Below are 22,524 nucleotides of genomic sequence, written 5' to 3' on the forward strand. Positions count from 1 at the left end.
GGCCGCCCGGAGCAGAGTGGTGCTGTGCAGGGAAGATGGCTGCCGAGATTTGGGAGACACTCTCGCATAGAGCAAAAAGCACCAGGTCTGTGGGCAGAGCCACTGGAATGATGTGGGCGGGGCCTATCAGGATGCGGCCTACACTAGGCCTGAAGCCAGGGACTAAATGTATGGCTTCGGCCGGCGTGCACCCGTGGACCGCCAGAAAAGTGCTGTGGAGCCCTTTGATGTCCCTGCCGCTATGGAACCCTCCTATAACTGCCGGGATCGACCCCCCACCGACCGCCAGGATCCCCATGGCACTTACCCCGTAATGCAGGGAATTGCAGAGCAGCTGTGCAGCAGGTTATAGCTGTGCTGATCGGAGTTGTTGGGACGGTGCAGGGTTGGAAAGCCTCAATCCACCATCCCCCTAAAAGGGGGGGTGGAGAGGAACCATCCGCCTCCTTCCATCATCATTTTTTCAGAGGTGATGCAGTGGGGGCTGCACGGATGCCAAGATGGTGCCTCTGTACATCCAAGGGACTGGCCTGGTGGGCAGGGCAAGTTGTCCGGCAATAGGCCTGGCTGCAGAAGAGGGTACATGGAGGCGACACTCAATGTGCTCATCTGTTAAGAGATGCGGAGAGATTGGTGCCCTTGAAGGGACCCGTCGCCCCTAAAAATCAGCCCAGGCAATTGCATCCCACGTCGCAGGAGAGGATACGGAGAGGCGACACTCTCCATGCTCGCCTGTTGTAGGTTCGGGGAGATCGGAGCCTTGAGAGGTTCCATCGCCCCTTCGTCCGGTAAAAATTAAAAAAAAAAAAAAATAGAAAAAGATCTTTGGTCTGAATAGCAGACCGTGTGTGCCTCCTACAGACACTAAGCTTGAACTGGATCTCCGGGAGCCAGCATGAGGGTGTATACTGCAGGGGAGGAGCTAACTTTTTTTGTCTCAACTTAGTGTCAGCCTCCTAGCGGCAGCAGCTTAACACCCATGGTCCTGTGTCCCCCAATGTGGCGAAGGAGAAATGGGGGGAGCCAGCGGCTGCTGTTAATTCCCATGCCCGCTATTAAAGAGCAATCAATATTCACTGCTCTCCACGCACATAGTCCTGCTGTCGAGATCAGTTATTATTCCGGCTGCTGTCCTCTGCTTGTAAGCAGCACATGACATCCCTGCTATGTGCCGCTTACAATCATAAAGCAGCTGCTTGCATTTCAACAAGACGCGAGGGAGCACAGGAAGGTAAAAGTATAATGTTTTATGGGTTTTTTAATGTTTTTCTGGAGGGAACCATGCATACCAGGATAAGGATGGGGCCATGCATACCACGACGGAGATGGGTTCCCTGCATACCAGGATAGGGATGAATGGGCCATGCATACAAGGATGGGGATGAGGCCATGCACAGCAGGACGGAGATGGGGCCCTGCATACTGGGATAGGAATGAGAGGGACCATGCCTACCAGACTAGGAATAGGGGGGCCATGCATACCAGGATAGGGATGAGAGGGCCATGCATACCATGATAGGGATGAGGGGGCCATGCATACCTGGATAGGGTGAGGGGCCATATATACCCGGATTTTAAGTACAGAACTGACCATATTTTTTGCTTAAATTTTTTTTCTTATTTCCTCCTGTAAAACCTACAGTAGGTACGTCTTATGGTCCAGTGCGTCTTATAGAAAACTATGGTATATTTTCATTTTTTCAATTTTAAACATTCCGAACAGAATAATGGGCCAATGCAAAATGTGTGCACTCTGATAACTATGACCAAGGTTTCACACCTTAATGCGCCTGTTAGGGTTATGACCCCTATCATTGTTAGGAAAGGCCAGGTGATGCAAATTTCCCTGCTTTATAAAAACCTAGCCTCTTCTAAACTTGTGCCAAAAACTTGAGGTATTTTAGAGATCATTTAATCATCAACTTGCTTCACTGTTCACAATAACAGTAATTTTGACCAGGCGTGCCCAAACTTTTACATGCCACTGTCAGTGAAACACATTCTTACCTCGTTTTAGTCTCTCCATTGCACTTTTACTGCCAGCATAGGTTGGTCTAATTTCTTTACCCAGTTCTTCTATGATGAGGAGGAGTTCTGCATACTTGCTTTGGGGTACCTGATTACTAGAAGTGCCCTGCAATATCATAGGAGATGGAAGCTGAACAAAATTCAGAATGATTTTAATACAAATATAAAAATAGGCAGGTCATTGCATCAAACATAAAATTACAATAAAATAGTTTGTTTGGATGTGATTTTTTTATCGCTGACATATACATTTTGAACAATGGATCACATGCCAGTATGTTGGATCAATTATTATTAACAGAGGATGCAGCAAATGGGAGACACCAATGGATCCACATTTTACATAGCAGCTGCTGTTTTTTTTATCTACCATAATGTATTAACACTATTAGGTTCCAATTCAAAAAAACATTTTTGCCAAAGTTCTTTTGTAAAACAGTTTGAAATGTTGCATTTTTTGCACATTTCATAGTTGCAAAAATACTTGCAACTTTTGGGAACTATACAGGAAAAAAATATGAATTGATCAGGTGATTGGACCTATACTACAACTAGACAAATAGAAGAGCAGGGGTGGACATATTGGTGCAAGAGGTAAGTGGGCCCATCTCCAATGCAGGTGGAAATGTGCATTATGATGAGACATTGCCCTGCAAACGGCTCAAAAACTGTTCTGACACAGGGGTCCTTTTTAAAGAGGCACTCTTCCTCCCATCAATTTTTTTTCCCTCCTAATATATTGCTGTCATATTATATAGCACTATGTACTTACAATTGTCCATTTTGCCCTTCCACCCAGTTAATTTTTATGCTTTCAATTAGGTCTATGACATCACATTATTAAAATCTGGCTAGCTGAATCCTTCTAAGCTCTATGTAGAAACAGGAGGTCAATTTGATGGTGCTATATAAATAAATAATAATAATAATTTTCCCTGTGTGACTCATAGGTCCCTAAAAAGTCAATGGCAGGGGAAGGAGGAGCAGCTTGGTCAGGAGTTGAAGAGGGGGATGATTTTTCCAGGGATAAGAGACTTCCTGTTTCTACATAGAGTAAAGAAAAGAATTAGCTGGGTAGGATGCCATAGAGGATAAAAAAAACTTTGATAGGGGTGATTCTTAAATGATACTGTTGAGCTGAGGGGGCGGTTGGTGCACTTTTCAGCCATAGGTTTCTATGGGAAACCTGAAAAAACAGTAAAAAAAACAAAAAACTGTTGACGTGCAGAATCTGAAGAAGTGGTTCTGCACAAAAACTAAAGGGCATTAAAAATGCTGCTTCAAATCTGCACTTTATGGGTAAGTTCACACTGGGCGTTTTTTCCTTGGTTTTTCTTGCATTTTTTGTGGCTTTTTTTGCATGCTAGATTTGCCTCTTGTGCATGCTGATTATTATTATTATTATATATTTATATAGCACCATTAATTCCATGGTGCTGTACATGAGAAAGGGGTTACATACAGGGTTATAAATATCGTTTACAGTAAACAGGTTTACAGTGACGGACTGGTACAGAGGGGAGAGGACCCTGTCCTTGCGAACTTGCGAAACAGCTGTCTGTGGATGGATACCATGCTTGGCATAGGTGGCTTTCCTTCATAGGATGCTGCCCTTCCCGTGGTTGTTCCTTCCCGGGGAAAGGCCTGGCTATTCACTGCTTGCGTCGAGAAACACGTGATGGTGTCTCCGCGGTGTTGGATGTTTTGGTCTCCCCGAGGCCAATCATCTGTGCCTTTATAGCCTTTTTACTAGGCACTGCTCCTAATAGCCAGATTCCTACTCCACACTGATGAGGGGCAAAAACCCCGAAACAGCTGTCTGTGGATGGATACCATGCTTGGCATAGGTGGCTTTCCTTCATAGGATGCTGCCCTTCCCGTGGTTGTTCCTTCCCGGGGAAAGGCCTGGCTATTCACTGCTTGCGTCGAGAAACACGTGATGGTGTCTCCGCAGCTTCTTTACATGCACTTGCGAACTTACAGTCATGGTCAAATGTATTGACACCCCTGCAATTCTGTCAGATAATTCTCATTTTCTTCCTGAAAATGATTGCAAACACAAATTATTTGGTATTATTATCTTCATTTAATTTGTCTTAAATGAAAAAACACAAAAGAGAATGAAGCAAAAAGCAAAACGTTGATCATTTCACACAAAACTCCAAAAATGGGCCAGACAAAATTATTGGCACCCTCAGCCTAATACTTGGTTGCACAACCTTTAGCCAAAATAACTGCGACCAACCGCTTCCGGTAACCATCAATGAGTTTCTTACAATGCTCTACTGGAATTTTAGACCATTCTTCTTTGGCAAACTGCTCCAGGTCCCTGATATTTGAAGGGTGCCTTCTCCAAACTGCCATTTTTAGATCTCTCCACAGGTGTTCTATGGGATTCAGGTCTGGACTCATTGCTGGCCACCTAAGAAGTCTCCAGTGCTTTCTCTCAAACCATTTTCTAGTGCTTTTTGAAGTGTGTTTTGGGTCATTGTCCTGCTGGAAGACCCATGACCTCTGAGGGAGACCCAGCTTTCTTACACTGGGCCCTACATTATGCTGCAAAATTTGTTGGTAGTCTTCAGACTTCATAATGCCATGCACACGGTCAAGCAGTCCAGTGCCAGAGGCAGCAAAGCAACCCCAAAACATCAGGGAACCTCCGCCATGTTTGACTGTAGGGACCGTGTTCTTTTCTTTGAATGCCTCTTTTTTTTCTCCTGTAAACTCTATGTTGATGCTTTTGCCCAAAAAGCAAAGGGAGGTTAGCCACAGTGCCATGGGCTTTAAACTTCTTGATGACACTGCGCATGGTAGACACAGGAACATTCAGGTGTTTGGAGATGGACTTGTAGCCTTGAGATTGCTCATACTTCCTCACAATTTGGTTTCTCAAGTCCTCAGACAGTTCTTTGGTCTTCTTTCTTTTCTCCATGCTCAATGTGGTACACACAAGGACATATGACAGAGGTTGAGTCAACTTTAATCCATGTCAACTGGCTGCAAGTGTGATTTAGTTATTGCCAACACCTGTTAGGTGCCACAGGTAAGTTACAGGTGCTGTTAATTACACAAATTAGAGAAGCATCACATGATTTTTCAAACAGTGCCAATACTTTTGTCCACCCCCTTTTTTATGTTTGGTGTGGAATTATATCCAATTTGGCTTTAGGACAATTCTTTTTGTGTTTTTTTCCATTTAAGACAAATTAAATGAAGATAATACCAAATAATTTGTGTTTGCAATCATTTTCAGGAAGAAAATGAGTATTCTCTGACAGAATTGCAGGGTGTCAATACTTTTGGCCATGACTGTACATTCTATGGGAATGCTGATAAAGTTTAGTGTTGAAAGAAAAAAAGTCCTATTCCATACAATCAGGTTTTGGCATAATAAAACGCAGCAAAACACAATACCTGAGTTTTGGTGTGTTTTTTCAGAGTTTTTTCACCACCCATTCAAATGGGTGGAAAATGCTGAAAAAAATGCTGAAAAAAACGCTGAAAGTAGTGACATGTTTTATGTCCAAAAAAACATGCAAAGCACAAAATACTGAAGATAAAAAAACAATGTGCGTGCATGATATTTCTGAAATCTCATAGGCTTTGCTGAAACAGTAAAAAGCAGCTGACAATTAGCATTAAAAAAAACGCAGCAAAAACGCTGAGTGTGAACTTAGCCTAAATGTGTCAAAAAAGGAGAATACAGGTGGGCGTGGTTTGCCAAGGGACAGGAGCAGACGTGCTTGTCTGGAGCTCCTGCTATTCCCTTGTTTGCTACTATTTATACATACTTAAACGTGGACTATCTTACTCCCCAGCCTATGAGAACATGTCAGGACCAGGGGGGATGAAGAAAAATGCCGGCACTCCGACGAAATCTCCCTTATTTGGGCTCAGAAATACCCGGGAGAATCTCAGCAATGGCGGCCGCAAACTTTCCTCTGGTGAGAGAGGAAGTAGTTCCGTGACTCAGAGCAGCGGAGCGGCTGGTCGGAATACTACGGACCTGCAGCCCCAAAGACCACCGAAGACCACCCAAGCAACTGTGCGGAGGTCCCCTGTCCCTGCCTCTACCCCGGCACAGACTGCGGACAAGCCGGTAGGAAACAGAGACACCGCCGGGATTCACTAAGCAGCGTCGCGGCGGAGGGATCCCACAAATAGTGCAGCGGCGCCAGCGACGAGGATCCACCTGCAGCCCCAAAGACTTTTGAAGACCACCCAAGCGACTGTGCGGAGGTCCCCTGTCCCTACCTCGGCTCCGGCACAGACTGCGGACAAGCCGGTAAGAAGCAGAGACACCGCCGGGTTCCATCTTGCAGCGTCGCGGCGGAGGAATACCGCAAACAGTGCAGCGGCTCCAGCGACGAGGATCCCTGCACCCGTCCAGCTACCGCTGACAGGCGGGGAGGTAAACAGAAGACTCCGAGAGTCTGCTCCAGCGTCGCGAGCCCAGACATCGCCGAGGAAGCCGACAGAGGAGACACAGGCAGCTCAGCTGCTCAGCCGCGGAGAGATCCCCCTGAAACACCGGAGCACACTAAGGTACGATGCCCAAGAGTTCGTACCTGGACATGAAGGGGGCAGAGGGGATCAATCAAGGGTAGTGGCGGCAGAGGATAGTGAAGCTGGAGAGCGGCGACATGGATTAGCCACTTCAATACACCCGGAAGGAGAACATTACAGGTGCCAAGCACCCTTTCAGAGCAGGTGGGGGAAAATGCCTTATGATAAAAGGAGCGGCAATAAATGTAATACATCAGACTGGGACAGACCCCTTAGGGGTGGGACAGAATCTTACACACAACAGGGGCATAATTACAGAGACAACTCCCTTTCACCCCCAGTGTTGCATTTGGAGGAGGAAGAAGAGGTACTATCACTGGAGCTGGGGATCCAGCTCAACACCACCAATGATTGTGTATCATCAAAAAATAACTCTAATTTGTGTAGGAATAAATCCTCTTCTATAAGAGAAATGGCAAAAATAGCTGCACAACTTGTTACCCTTACTGGAGGGATAACTAAAGATCAGCCCAACACTGATTATTCCCAGTTAACCCCTGACCCACCCATGTCATCTCTGGGAGAGAATTATGCCTCAGTCTCCTCCGACATTGACAACAATGGTTCCTCTGATGACTTTGACAATGAGGACTTATCTGGCTCAGATGGGTATTCAGAGGGGTCTGGTGACTTTGAGGATTTGAGCGGCTCAGACGACATATCAAAGTCCTCAGATAATAGTGACATGGAACACGAACAGTCTTGCTATGAGGTCCCTAAATACGCCTTGATAGACAAAATCTCAGCCTCTGACGATTACCCTTCAGTGAAATTTATGGTCAATCTAAGTAAGGCTCTCCTAACATCTATGGACATTGCGGGAACCAGAGCATCTGAGAAAACCTTCAAAAAACTATTTAAAGACATTTTTTCACAAATGAATGATATTCCAACCTCAAATCTTAAAGTGTCCTCTGTCAAACCTCCCCTCACCCTGAAAAAGCTTGACACCTCTAGGGATCGTCACGAGTGTAAGTCTTCTCTTAATACAGGAGGTGAACCTATGCAACCAGATCTTATGACCAACTTAAAGAAGGATATAGACATTTTTCAGAATAACTTATCAGATTTTGAAAACTTTAAAAGAAAGAACAACCTGAAAATCCGAGGAATCCCAGAATCAGTGGGAAAACCCCAACTGGGAGAATATGTCTCATCTATGATAACCTACTTGCTCCCTAATACGAAAGGGAAAAACTTAGTTGCGAAAATATTCAGGATACCCAGACCAGCGTCTCTCTCGTCAAATCTAGCTGCAGATGTAATTGTCTCATTCTATCCCAACTGGTTAAGAGACGCACTGCTCGATGTCGCAAAGAAATCAAAATTTCTCTCCTCCCCATACAGCCACTTGTCTTTCTACAGGGACTTGTGTAGGGATACTCTACAAAAACGAAAATCATTTCAATACGTCACTAATAGACTACAGCAGGCTGGAATTCAGTACATTTGGCACCAGTTCTCCAGCCTAAGATTCTTTTTTGCGGCAAAGTGGCGCACCTTCACTTCTCCAGACGGGGCGGCGGACTTCCTGGACTGTGCGGGAATTGGTCCTCCTAGATCTCCTCCTGGTCCTGCGTCCAGACCCAAACCAAATTGAGAACTTTGAGGGACATCTCATTTCTTTACGTTTAGTCCACGTCACAGCCTGTATTTGAACCGAACATTTTGCCCACAAAGTCCTTAGGTCATCTGATGATGTCCGGGAACTGACAGGCCTTCACATAATCCTCATCTCTACTGGACAGATTTGAGACATCTATATTTACATATATAATATGCTATCACTGAACAGCTCCAGAGCTAATGCATCTATTATGTCTATGTTTTTCTTGACTAACCCTGTTTGTTTTTAGGTTGTATACTTGGAGCTGCAACATATCGTCTTAGGTTGTATACTTGGAGCTGTAACATATCGTCAGAGTTATTTAATCAAGCTTAGGTGTGACTTTCATATTTATGTTTTTCGTATGTAAAACAACGGTCACTACACTACTCTACAAACCTACTATGATGCTTTATCTTAATGCCACTCCAATTTTGTATATTCTTACTGTATTGTGTGACGGGCTGTCTCCCCTATTTTTATAGGGGTATTTTCCCTACACTCATATCCCTCCCTTCCCCTCCCTTCCCCTCCCTTCCCCTTCCCCTGATCTACCCTCCCCAGTTAAAAGTTTGGAAAACCCAATAAATTCTTTTGAAAAAAAAAAAAAAAAAAAAAAGGAGAATACATATTTTAAAAAAAGGCACAGAAATAAATGGAATAATCACAGAAGATTTGTGATTGAACATTTTGGTGTGGACACCTGCAGATAAAACAGAGCAGGAGAAAAAAAAGCAGTGTTTTTGGATGTGGGAACATTGTCTTAGTGCTTAGTAATTCAGTAGGCAGATCTTCCCAGTGATTGTGAAACATTGCTGAATTACCTGAAATAGAAATCCTTTGGGAGGAAATAGTCAAGAATAGGGAGCGGTTGAAAAATGAGTCAGGAAGGTGGGAAACTGTAGAATGTAACTTTCCATCCCTGATTTACGCTTCACAAGTGGGTGCTAAATTGCTTATTGTGAAGGCTTGCTCTATTATGTACAAATACAGTGAGGAACCTTGGTCTAACACGCAGATCCCCAGTTCAAGCAAAAAGGAAACTGGATGTCTAATCTATTGTTTTATTACAAAAAAAAGTTATTATCTTGTGACACAACAGAATAAAATGGAATGTGAACTAAACGGGTTGTCTCCTCTAAATAATCCCTTTTTCTAAGAAAGACCCCTGAATATAAATGCCCCACTGCTGTAATCCGGAGGGAGATTGGACGATGAGCTCAGATGGAAACAGAGGTTGATTCAAGGGTTTTTTGTGTTTTTCTAAAGCTGACGACAATACATATTAGTGATCTCTTCCAACCCTTCTTAACCACAGCCATGAGATTTGTGTTGGCAGATCCTAACAATTTCACAATTACATGTCTATAGTGACCAGCAGAATTCCCCCAGTTTCTGTCATTGAGGAAAGAGCAATGGGATGTTCTGGATTTAATTTTGTCTAATCACAATAGATGGTGCCAAAAGTTGAACAATATAGTTGAAAAATAGAAATATAAGTATTGTGTCAAATAGTGAATGGTTTCCATTTTACCTGTGTATATCCTAGGGATGGAGGTCCGTAATCATTCAACAGCTGTCTGTATTGTGCAGAGGATGCCATGCTAGTAGAAGGCGAATGTGCACTTACAGTTACTGCAAAACAGAGAACATAGTGACATGTGAGCAAACACCTAGCAATCAGAATAAAGCACAATAGGCAAAAAAGAAAATAAAGCGCATACTAAAAACTGATAAACTATATCTGCTCAAGACCAAAAATTCCTGCAGTCATTGAGGAGTTTAAGGAATTATCCCCTTCACAAAAGAAAGCTCCACAGACAGTGGGGGGTCTGAGATCCTTAGCAGCGCTCCACATGGTCACATGCAGTGATTGCCGCATGCTGATGTATGGACGTAATCCAGAAATTTCATGAAATTTGTAACAGCTTTCAACTTGATTATTAAAAATCCCATGTACACTTCTATCCTATTGTTAATGGTCATACAGTGGGGAAAGTAAAGGTACTGTCACACTAGACGATATCGCTAGCGATCCGTGACGTTGCAGCGTCCTCGCTAGCGATATCGTCCAGTGTGACAGGCAGCAGCGATCAGGCCCCTGCTGGGAGATCGCTGGTCGGGGAAGAAAGTCCAGAACTTTATTTCGTCGCTGGACTCCCCGTAGACATCGCTGAATCGGCGTGTGTGACACCGATTCAGCGATGTCTTTGCTGGTAACCAGGGTAAACATCGGGTAACTAAGCGCAGGGCCGCGCTTAGTAACCCGATGTTTACCCTGGTTACCATCCTAAAAGTAAAAAAACAAACAGTACATACTTACCTACAGCCGTCTGTCCTCCAGCGCTGTGCTCTGCTCTCCTCCTGCTCTGGCTGTGAGCGTCGGTCAGCCGGAAAGCAGAGCGGTGACGTCACCGCTCTGCTTTCTGGCTGCCCGGCGCTCACAGCCAGACCAGAGAAGCAGAGCGCCGAGGACAGACAGCGGTAGGTAAGTATGTAGCGTTTGTTTTTTTACTTTTTAGGATGGTAACCAGGGTAAACATCGGGTTACTAAGCGCGGCCCTGCGCTTAGTTACCCGATGTTTACCCTGGTTACCGGGGACCTCGGGATCGTTGGTCGCTGGAGAGCTGTCTGTGTGACAGCTCTCCAGCGACCAAACAGCGACGCTGCAGCGATCCGGATCGTTGTCGGTATCGCTGCAGCGTCGCTATGTGTGACGGTCCCTTAATAAGTATTGGACACACTGACGATTTTGCAAGTGTTCCCACCTAGAATTAATGAGAGGGCTGTAATTTTTATTGTAGGTACAATTCAACTATGAGAGACAGAAAAAAGAGGGGCATCTCATAACAGGGTTATACTGAGGGTAAGGTTGGTAATCTGACCCTATCAAGGCCTATGACTATAATAGCAATAACAACAACAAAAAATTGCAAGGGAATACAGACAGAATTCGAGCATCTATCATGGATCTATCTATCATGGACCGGATTTTTCAGCCTTATCTTACCTTAGGTATACAACAGATCTGCTGACCAAATTGGATGGTATGACCATGGATGACAACATGATTCTGGCATTGATAGATGTAGAAGCGCTGTATAGCAGCATCCCCCATACTGCAAGTATCTCTGCTACAAAATACTATCTTAAAACCAGAGTTATACATCTTAGATCACATAATATGTTCATTTTGGAATTGTTTGATTACATCATTAGCCACAATTTCTTCATGTTTAAAAAAAATATCACCACGAACTCAGGTGCACTGCAATGGGGAGCCCCTGTGCCACCATGTATGCAAATCTGCTCCTGGATTGGTGGGAGGACATACGGTAATTGTATTCCGTGAGGAGGAGGATGTGTGGAGCCCCCGGATCATCTACTGGGGCCAGTATATAGATGATGTCCTAGTTATTTGGTCAGGAGATAAGTCATGTTTTGAAGCCTTTGTAGCCTACCTCAATATTACCAAAATGGGTTTGGCATTTACCTGTGAGGTACGGGGAGACAGAAATGCATTTTTGGATTTCTTGATATCAAAAGAAAAAGATGGCTCCTTAAGAACGTACAAACAAACAATCTGCTTAGATAGGAGAGCCATCATCGCACAAGTCTAAGGAAAGTGATACTTAAGGGTCAATTCCTTAGACTCAGGCAGAATTGTTCAAATTTCACGGATTTCGGTAAGCAAGGGAACAACCTAAAAAAAAGATGGGGGTACCCTGCTAATACTGTGAGTGCAGTCTATTATCAAGCAATGTCAGTAGACAGGAGTACTCTTATCACCCCGACCTAAACAAGAAAATGAGATTACATGCCTTATTGGAACCCTCGAGACATTCAGATAAAATTATGGGCATTTTGAGAAGGTTGTGTGGTATTTTGAAAGCAGATCCGAATATTGGACGCTGCATCTCATCCCTGCCTTCTGTCACCTCCAGAAGAGGACCAAGAAACTGTAGGAGAAATCAGCACAAATAGGGTCTTATCCAAGAAATACAGTTAGTTTAGCACTCAGATTAAACGAGTCAGCAAGTGAACGTCAGACTGTAATGGGAGGTAGTGGACAATATTGCGCGCTGACGACAGAATGGAGACGTATATCCCAGTATGGTACAGTAAGTATATAACTTCTTCAGGAAAGACCACATGTAGGGTCATTGAGGTCATCATCCCCCCCCTGTGAGTCTAGGGGACTGGGACAAGAGAATCTTGCAGCATGAGGCCAGATGGACCTGTCGGTTGGAATCTGTGGCCCCAGGAGAAATTAATGAACAGTTGAGCTTTGTTAGTTTTATATAATCTCCTCTCTGTGTCACATTAATTCAGGTTTACTTTATGCAAAGTCTCAGCACATAGGTTTCTGTAGCCATGCCATGCTATGCATAATGACAGATGACTATGTATATTTATTTTTTTTTTAAATTAATATTTCTTGCTTCATATTGTTGGGGCACGTTTAACCCTTTATATCAACTGTATACCTGGGGCTATAGAATTCATGCCCCCCATTCTCCTAAGTAGTACTTCACATAAACACATTGTGTAGAAGGTCCTTCCTGGCTGGCTGGGAACGCAGTTCTTGTTCCATGATGTATATATACAATATAGTGAGTGCTGGGGATGATACCGGCATAATGGAGTGCATTTGCGTTCCAGCAAGGCCGGGAACTTCCGGCCATGTGTGTTTATTTTTTAGGTGGAGTGCGTGCTGGGACCGACATCTTCCAGTCACATGATGGTCTTGGTGACCATGTTATAGCTGGTCATGTGCCCGCTGGAGCGCATTTGCGGCCCACAGCTTCAGTAAGAGAATTTTCACTTAAGCAGTGAGTATGAACGGGGGTTGGGCCAGATGCCATTGGACAATGGTGTATCTCACCTGGAAAAGGTGGACCTTAAATTGACCCCTACACTCCTATATATAGGAGATAGCTAACTAATGATCATTTAGTGCGTTACAGACAATGAAGGCTGCTATATTGTTCATAAACCTGTCCACTGATGAACCTCTTTAAAAAGAGGAGGGATATAACAGGGTCACTGAGGGAGAGCCGACGGTGAGCGAGGCCGCCATATTGCAATCTTAGAATGCCAACCTCCGTGGTAAGGTAGGGTAAAGGTACCTTCACACTGAACAATTTAACAACGATATCGCTAGCGATCCGTGACGTTGGAGCGTCCAGGATAGCGATATCGTTGTGTTTGACACGCAGCAGCGATCTGGATCCTGCTGTGACATCGTTGGTCGGAGCAGAAAGGCCAGAACTTTATTTCGTCGCTGGATCTCCCGCAGACATCGCTGAATCGGCGTGTGTGACGCCGATTCAGCGATGTCTTCACTGGTAACCAGGGTAAACATCGGGTTACTAAGCGCAGGGCCGCGCTTAGTAACCCGAAGTTTACCCTGGTTACCAGTGTAAATGTAAAAAAAAACCCAAACACCACATACTTACATTCCGGTGTCTGTCCCCCGTCGCTCTGCTTCCCTGCACTGTCAGCGCCGGCCGGCCGTAAAGCACAGCGGTGACGTCACCGCTCTGCTTTACGGCCGGCGCTCACAGTCAGTGCAGGAAGCAGAGCGCCGGGGGACAGACACCGGAATGTAAGTATGTAGCGTTTGTTTTTTTACATTTACACTGGTAACCAGGGTAAACATCGGGTTACTAAGCGCGGCCCTGTGCTTAGTAACCCAATGTTTACCCTGGTTACCAGAGGACTTCGGCATCGTTGGTCGCTGGAGAGCTGTCTGTGTGACAGTTCTCCAGCGACCACACAGCAACGCTGCAGCGATCGGCATCGTTGTTTAGATCGCTGCAGCGTCGCTAAATGTGACGGTACCTTTAGTCATAGGCCTTGATAGGACCAGATTACCAACTTTAGCCTCAGTATAACTGTTTTAGTGGTATTGAATTAAATTGTTGTAAATAGAAGGGTATTTTTTAGCTGTGCTAGCACAATTTGGGACCGGTTAATAATTGTTTGTTTTACTTTCTGCTACTATTTGTTGACCCAGACAATACCGAAGGACTGCAGATAAGATTATTCCTGACTGAGGTTCTACTTATTGCCTGAAAATGTGAGGCCAGACATAGGATGTCATCAACAGTACCAACCAACCCACCAATGGAAATCAGTGGAAAACCTCTCCCTTGCTTTCAAAACCAATTATCAATATACACCGGAGCTGTCCTGGCAAATTCCAAAAAAATTGGGGTAGATGGATTGATTTCCCCCATCTAACCAATGGGAAAATCAGAACAATTTTTGAATATGAAAAATGCATTGACATCTGAAGGTAACCTAAGTAGCGACTGTGCCTGGCATTAGACCTTAAAAGGGTTGTCCACTACTTAGACAACCACTTCTTGATGAATATGTTTGCCCCCCATAAAATAATAAGGCCTATACTCACCTCCTGTGCCAACACCATTCCCGTGTTGGCATTTGCAGTACAGGGCATGGGCGGACATACCGCCTGTTCAACCGCACAGGGGCCCAGAGCGGGAGGGGGCCCCCGACGGACATACAAAGCAATGAATGTGAATGACAGCTGGCGGCATTATTACTGCTAACAGGAGAAGCAGGGGGGCCCGCTCTGCTGCACGCATGTGATATGACAGTTAAACGGCCCCACCGGCTAGCATATATTATGCTGCTGTCCAGCCGGCTGTCACTGTTGCGGTCTGCGGTGAGGTGACGGGTAGCAGACGATGGACCAGGAAGAGAGGAGGGCCTCTCAGTCACAGTGAGTCACTGAAGCTTGCTCTGCTTGTGACTCACTGTTGCTGTGCACGTGCAGTAGTTTGTGCACTCTTCCCAGAGCCTTAGTGATCCGCAGGACATGGTCTTTACATTACACATGAAAATGGGCGGTGAGGGAAGGAATGAATTAATCAGTGGTCTAGGTAGGGGAAGGGCCGGCCCCCCTGGAATAAATGTATTGAAATGATCGATCCACTATATAGGGGGTGGATGGGGATAGAGACCTACAGAGCACCTGGTTACTGATTGACAGCCATCTCCCCATTGCATAACTACGGGGAGTCAGCTATTGAACAGCATAAGGTCAGCAATCATGCCCCATAAACAGAGCAGCCCAGAACATGAAGAGCTGCTCTATTGACATGAAGCAGCAGGATCTGTGGCAGGAGCAGTCCTTGACCACTCTAGGCCAGCACAGAACTGATGGATAGTTAGCAACTACCTGCCTATCAGTTCATAGCTTCATAGTTAAATAATAACACAGTCCTGGACAACCCCTTTACGTTTTGAGAAAAAATAAATCCTCCTCACTTCAGTATTATTTCCTCCAGTTTATAAAGTAATAACAGTCTGTGCTGCTTGATAAGTCATAGGCCACAATAAGCAAATCCAGATTTGCCAGATATGACATCATTTGCATGACTGCTTTGTGTTATATTCAGTTGTTAAGTATGGAACTTAAATTTATTATTTAGAGTTGATAGTTGTGTTATAAACTGATAATAAATATTACAACCTATATATTTACATAACTTTGTTGCGCTATGGAGGGGGGGCCCGGTAAGAATACTTGCACAGGGGCCCTCTGCAGTCTGTGTGTACTTCTGGTATATACTGCACTTGGCCAGGGGCTGGCCTAACATTGGTGCATCCTGTGCTGCCACACAGGGGCCCAAGAGGTAAAGGAGCCACTTCTAGCTCCAAACAGGTGGAATTATGCATTATAATGAGCTATTGGACTGCAAAGGGTCCATATATGGTTCTTACACAGGGACACTTCTTCTGTCTGTATCCACTCATGTGTTGCCATTATATGTCTGTATAAGATTTTTCAACTGTATGTATAACTCTTCATGCCTTTCAATACAAGGCACAAAAATAAGTGTTTTTATTTCCATTGGGAGATTATGGCAGATGGATGATGCTGCAACTACGGCCCTGTTCAAAAAATGCATCAAATCTAGACCCCAAATTGGAGCTGTACAGGGACAAAAGTAGATACTGAATGGTTTCTGTGGGACCCCCTTCTTTCTGTGAGACCCCCTTCTTTCTGTGGGACCCCCTTCTTTCTTTTTTCTGTGATTGGGGAGGCTGATAAATCTGCACAAACAGTAATAGATTCTCTGAAAGTTACTAATAGTCTATATTACGGCCTGTATATAGCGATTACCGGGGTAAAGAGTAACTAAAATTTCAGGAAGTTTTTTCTCATTTTGCCGACACTTTGCCTGCCTACTGTTGGTCCTGATCCCGAAGCCCCCACTGGTCATTCAATAGACCCCTGAACGGCGCGCGGCTCAGCAGAGGCGAGCACAAGTCCTGCCTAGAAAACAACCAGATACAAGTGTGCTATTGCCGCAATTGTCCTGACCAGCAGACTCACAACTCCAGGTCATTTTTATCTAAACAATCAACGCCGTAATAACTGAATCGAAAATATGACGGAAATATTGTTTTTCTTATTTTTCACAGTTTCACCCCATTATACAGTAAAGTGAATTGTATCGTTTGAAATAACCGCTTGTTCCGCAAAAAAAATAATAAGTTATGGTTCTTTGAAGAAAAGTATGAAAAAAACTTGAAATTGTGAAAAAAAAATTAAATTAAATTTAAAAAAATGCCAGGTCCTTAAAAGCTTTCCTGATGCCTTGTGATAAAATACACATAGAACAGAAATGATGTGAGGTGTCCAGAGCCAGAAAGGATGAGGCTGAAGTAGTGAGCAGAGTGTGGGGTGAGCACAGTGTGGGGTGAGCACAGTGGGGGGTGAGCACAGTGGGGGGTGAGCTCAGTGGGGGGTGAGCTCAGTGTGGGGTGAGCACAGTGTGGGGTGAGCACAGTGTGGGGTGAGCTCAGTGGGGGGTGAGCACAGTGGGGGGTGAGCACAGTGGGGGGTGGTGAGCACAGTGTACAGTGTGGGGTGAGCACAGTGTGGGGTGAGCTCAGTGTGGGGTGAGCTCAGTGTGGGGTGAGCTCAGTGTGGGGTGAGCTCAGTGTGGGGTGAGCACAGTGTGGGGTGGTGAGCACAGTGTGGGGTGGTGAGCACAGTGCACAGTGTGGGGTGAGCACAGTGTGGGGTGAGCACAGTGTGGGGTGAGCTCAGTGTGGGGTGAGCACAGTGTGGGGTGAGCACAGTGTGGGGTGGTGAGCACAGTGCACAGTGTGGGGTGAGCACAGTGTACAGTGTGGGGTGAGCTCAGTGTGGGGTGAGCACAGTGTGGGGGTGAGCACAGTGTGGGGTAAGCACAGTGTGGGGTGAGCACAGTGTACAGTGTGGGGTGAGCACAGTGTGGGGTGAGCACATTGTGAGGTGAGATCAGTGTGAGGGTGAGCACAGTGTGAGGTGAGATCAGTGTGAGGTGAGATCAGTGTGAGGGTGAGCACAGTGTGGGGTGGTGAGCACAGTGCACAGTGTGGGGTGAGCACAGTGTGGGGGTGAGCACAGTGTGGGGGTGAGCACAGTGTACAGTGTGGGGTGAGCACAGTGTGGGGTAAGCACAGTGTGGGGTAAGCACAGTGTGGGGTAAGCACAGTGTACAGTGTGGGGTGAGCTCAGTGTGGGGTGAGCACAGTGTGGGGTGAGATCAGTGTGAGGGTGAGCTCAGTGTGGGGTGGTGAGCTCAGTCTGGGGTGGTGAGCTCAGTGTACAGTGTGGGGTGGTGAGCTCAGTGTGGGGTGGTGAGCACAGTGTGGGGTGGTGAGCACAGTGTGGGGGTGAGCTCAGTGTACAGTGTGGGGTGGTGAGCACAGTGTACAGTGTGGGGTGGTGAGCTCAGTGTGGGGTGGTGAGCACAGTGTGGGGTGGTGAGCACAGTGTGGGGGTGAGCTCAGTGTGGGGTGGTGAGCACAGTGTGGGGTGGTGAGCACAGTGTGGGGTGGTGAGCACAGTGTGGGGTGGTGAGCACAGTGTGGGGTGGTGAGCACAGTGTGGGGGTGAGCTCAGTGTGGGGTGGTGAGCTCAGTGTGGGGTGGTGAGCACAGTGTGGGGTGGTGAGCACAGTGTGGGGTGGTGAGCACAGTGTGGGGTGAGATCAGTGTGAGGGTGAGCTCAGTGTGGGGTGGTGAGCTCAGTGTGGGGTGGTGAGCTCAGTGTGGGGTGGTGAGCTCAGTCTGGGGTGGTGAGCTCAGTCTGGGGTGGTGAGCTCAGTCTGGGGTGGTGAGCTCAGTCTGGGGTGGTGAGCTCAGTGTACAGTGTGGGGTGGTGAGCACAGTGTACAGTGTGGGGTGGTGAGCTCAGTGTGGGGTGGTGAGCACAGTGTGGGGTGGTGAGCACAGTGTGGGGTGGTGAGCACAGTGTGGGGTGGTGAGCACAGTGTGGGGGTGAGCTCAGTGTGGGGTGGTGAGCACAGTGTGGGGTGGTGAGCACAGTGTACAGTGTGGGGTGAGCTCAGTGTGGGGGGCAGGACTGGCTCCTCTGCTCCCCCCTCCCTGGCGGGAGCTGCAATACCGAGAGCGGCCAGCAGAGGTCTCAGCGGCGCTCGCTTGTTTCAGATCAATCAGCAGCCCTGGGGAGCCGATCATGGAGACGCTGGAACGGACTTGATCAAAGGGCTCCTGCTGATCCGTGTATGCCGCGCCTGTCACCGGGGCCACGGACTGGCCGCCTGCCTCCCCTGGAGCCGCCCCGGGACTCCCGCGCTCTCCGGCCTGTCCTCCAGCCGGCGAGGAAGCACGCCAGTGGCAGGATGTGACCTTATTCCACCGGCCAGCACATCAACTCCAGGCTGGGGCTCTCCCCAGGTATCTCCATCCACCTCCCTCCTCCTCCTCCGCGCCCGGGCCCGAGCCCCGGCTCCCCCTGACTAACTTGCCCGGTGTGCACGGTCACTTACCCGGAGCCCCGTGGTTGCCGTGGAGCTGTGCGTTCAGGTTGGGCTTGTAAGACATTCCCAGAGACATCTCCCACCACAACAAATCCAATGTCCTGAAATCCTGCGAAGCGTCTCCTGTCTGTCTCCTCAGACACTTTTTGTTGTTTACAGCGGCGGCACCGGCAAATATGGCGTCACTTGTACTGACACCCACAATGCAATGAAGCCTGCAGACACCGTGTCCCTGCACAGACCCCCAGTCCCCTCACCCTGGGGGGCTCCAGCCCAAAATGCAATACAGACATGTGGCTTTTAGCGTGTTTTTTGTGGTTTTTTTTAATTTTTTCTCTCCAGACATTTTCCCCTTGCAAGCCTAATAATGCTGCCAGCTTCTTCTTCACCAGCCATGCCCCCTGATTGTGCCCAAACTTACACATCCTGTCACGGCATCACCAGGGCATTTGCTGTTTTTTTTTTTGTTCGTTTTTTTTTTTTTTGTTTTTTTTTTTTCAACTTTTCACAACTTTTTTTTCCTCACTTCAGAATTTTTCTCTCATGACATTACGTAAGAATGTTCGAAAAAAAAAAAAACGAGGTTTTTTTTCTACTTTAAATCTCACAATTGTTTTTTTTTTAATGTTGCCATTTTTATTATTTAGGCCTTTGTTTATTCAGTTCGAAAAAATATTTTTAGTTGTTTGACATTAAAAAGTGTTTGTTTACAAATATCGGTAAATATTTAGATTTTACTTCTTTTGTGTCTTTATTATTATTATTATTATTATTATTATTATTAGATGGAACATCCCCCGTTACTAACATTTTATTGTGTTTTGCGAACAGAGAATGCTGGAGGATTTTGTTCCAGAAAGTATCAAATTATTTCTTGGTCGTAGATGGATTTATAAATTTTATTTTTTATTTTTTGAAAAATGTTAATATATATTTTAGTTATTTTAGTTTTTCTGTGATTTTTCTTTCCAGCCAGTGTAATAAAGATGGTAACGGTTCTGTGTGCCCTGGAAGACCCCGCGTCTGTCCGTGTCTCTGGGGATCGTCGGATATAATCGTTGCATGAGAATTGCTGAATCTCCGATGTGTAAATCTTTATTTCCCGCGATCTCGTGTCATTCATTGTGGTGAAATTGCACATTATTGCGAGGCAGTAAAATGCCTGCTCCTTTATGCTGGAGGTGCTTTGTATACAGTGTGAACTAGGTTTATGTCTCGGATGAATGATTTTGTCAGTATTAACAGCCATTTTGTGACGTATGGGCTCAGAGCAGCTAATGTGACTGCAAGAGAATAAAAGAGAGCAGAAGATGGATGTCAGCAAAGAGCAATCACTGCATAATCTTCTCTTTATGTAACCTGTATGGTGGGGCATTCACATGCATCACGTTCAGCTGCTCGCCTGACTTCTATAGCAGCAAATAGGTCAATGCTAATCACAGAATTTCTTTCACATGTTCACCCATGTTAGATCAGGAAGTGGATATTGATATTTACATGTATAAATCTATGTATAATTGTAAACAAAAAAAAAAATCATTGTTTTCAGTGTTACATTATCTGAGCAGTTCTACCAGCATCACAGTATAACAAGTAATATTTCACTTTGCAATATTTTGTGCAAATGTTTGTCCATCAGCATATTTTAAGATTTTCAGATCTTTATTGATTTTAGTCTGCTGGCCGCATATCCATAATAGATGTAGGCCACATTTGGACGTTCATGAGTTACATACATATTCTGTGATTTTACACTTATAGGCTTATGTGCCCATGTTGCGGATTTGTGTGCGGATTTTTCTGCCGCGTCTTTGAAAAATCTGCGGAATTCCTGCGGTTTTTGTGTGGATTTCACCTGCGGTTTTACACCTGCACTGTGTTTTACCTGCGGATTTCCAGTGTTTTTTGTGCGGATTCCTGTTGAGGAGCAGGTGTAAAACGCTGCGGAATCCGCACAAAGAATTGACATGCTGCGGGAAATACAATGCGTCGTTTCCATGCGGTATTTTCCGCACCATGGGCACTGTGGATTTGGTTTTCCATAGGTTTACATGGTACTGTACACCGCATGGAAAACGGCTGCGAATCCACAGCGGACAATTTGTATTTTATTTTTATTAAAAATTGAAACATAATAAAATTTAAAACAAAAGCTAATGCATTTCCGGCACTTCAGTGCCCTAAGACTAAGAGCACTAACGTGCCAGAAACGCATCAGGTTTTGTTCTAAGAAAAAATTTGTTTTGATTTTCAATAAAATTTTGATTTTACTACCTGGATGGTTGTTCTGGACTCCACCTCTTCTCATCCATTGCTTCCATAGATCTGCAATGTGTAAAATTAGGCTTGTTAGCATCTCATCTACATAGCTGGTATTGCACTTCTGTACAGATGTTCTGAACACAAACCTCTACCAAATACAGCGACATGTCACATTTACACATCCCGTTGTCAGACTGAGGCATATGTCAAATTCGGGTTGGGAGACGCGGCATGTCTATACTATACCATGACCCACGGATGTGTGACTGTGTCATTAAGGCCAGGTTCACACTGTATTCTGGCAGTCCGTTAGACGGACTGGGTTACACGTGGTGTAACGCAGTCCGTTAACGCTGCCATTATCCCTGCCATTATCCCCTATTTCGGGCGCATCGCTAGTGCACTCCTATAATGGGCGTGCGCTAGCAATGTGCCGTCATTAAGTGACGGACCCTGGGCCGCAGGCTGCAGCGTTTCCGGATCCGTCACCGCTAGCGCAGATAGAGTGAATTTCGGCACTTGCGTTAACGCAGCCCAGTTAACGCATGTGTTGAACGGGCTGCTTTAACGCAGTGTGAACTTAGCCTAAGCTGCTTATACACCACCCAACAGGTGTCTGGTCATTTTGTCAATAGGCCGTCTTTCTGAACACCCCCCAACCCCCCTTCATACACGTGCATGCTTGAATTGGACAATTGTATATCTCTTTTCTAAAGTGGGAGGGAAGTAAACCAGTGCCAGTTTCCTCTGGTAGTGACTTATCTCACATGAAAATAGAAGTATCAATCGTTGAACTTCAGCATGTTAAAGTCTTTCCCATTATTATTTTCTGTTTGGCTAGTCAGGAAGTCCTTGTACACACAAATAGCCAGTCCCAGTTAATTTGCCGTGTTCTGATGACTTTGCTCTAATGTGAATAGGCAAATATTCGGTATGGGTCCATGTGCAAAAAAAACCCAGCAAAATTCTTAATCATTTTGTTGCTAAAAGGTTGCATATTTCACCCTTTGTGTTGCAAAGTGTGAAATCAATTGACATGTTGATATTTACAAAAGTGGAAATATGCCCTTACGCCTTGTGATTCTAGTGACGTCCCTGAATTGTTATTTGGGGTCCATAAAGAGACCTAGAGGTACAAATAGTTCACATTCTACTACATTTAAAGTGCAGTGCCTACTCAGTAATAATAGCCGCACATACCGGTACCATTGAGCCTATAATGTTATACATTTGTATGGAATTGCACTATA

At 45.5% G+C, this 22,524-nt stretch overlaps 1 protein-coding gene and 1 long non-coding RNA gene across 3 annotated transcripts in view; one reads left to right on the forward strand and one right to left on the reverse strand.

Annotated features, from left to right (window-relative positions):
* The window catches only part of CDK2AP1 (cyclin dependent kinase 2 associated protein 1), a 38,435-nt gene extending 19,233 nt beyond the window's left edge, over positions 1 to 19,202 (reverse strand). The window contains exons 1-3 of one of the 2 annotated variants that reach the window (XM_069755900.1): positions 19,022 to 19,202; positions 9,735 to 9,835; positions 2,008 to 2,134 (exon numbers count right to left, since the gene is read on the reverse strand). In XM_069755900.1, coding sequence (XP_069612001.1) covers positions 2,008 to 2,134; positions 9,735 to 9,835; positions 19,022 to 19,088 — 295 coding nt within the window. In that variant the 5' untranslated portion in view covers positions 19,089 to 19,202. Of the gene's footprint in view, positions 1 to 2,007; positions 2,159 to 9,734; positions 9,836 to 19,021 lie in introns of both variants that reach the window. The other variant, XM_069755893.1, reaches the window with a different exon arrangement.
* Positions 18,654 to 20,120, forward strand: LOC138667817 (uncharacterized). The gene is made up of 2 exons (XR_011318946.1): positions 18,654 to 18,929; positions 19,985 to 20,120. It is a non-coding gene; the product is annotated as an uncharacterized lncRNA (long non-coding RNA).
* Positions 20,121 to 22,524: the final 2,404 nt, after the last annotated feature.

The sequence above is a fragment of the Ranitomeya imitator genome, chromosome 1, assembly GCF_032444005.1.
Source record: "Ranitomeya imitator isolate aRanImi1 chromosome 1, aRanImi1.pri, whole genome shotgun sequence".
NCBI classification, from domain to species: domain Eukaryota; kingdom Metazoa; phylum Chordata; class Amphibia; order Anura; family Dendrobatidae; genus Ranitomeya; species Ranitomeya imitator.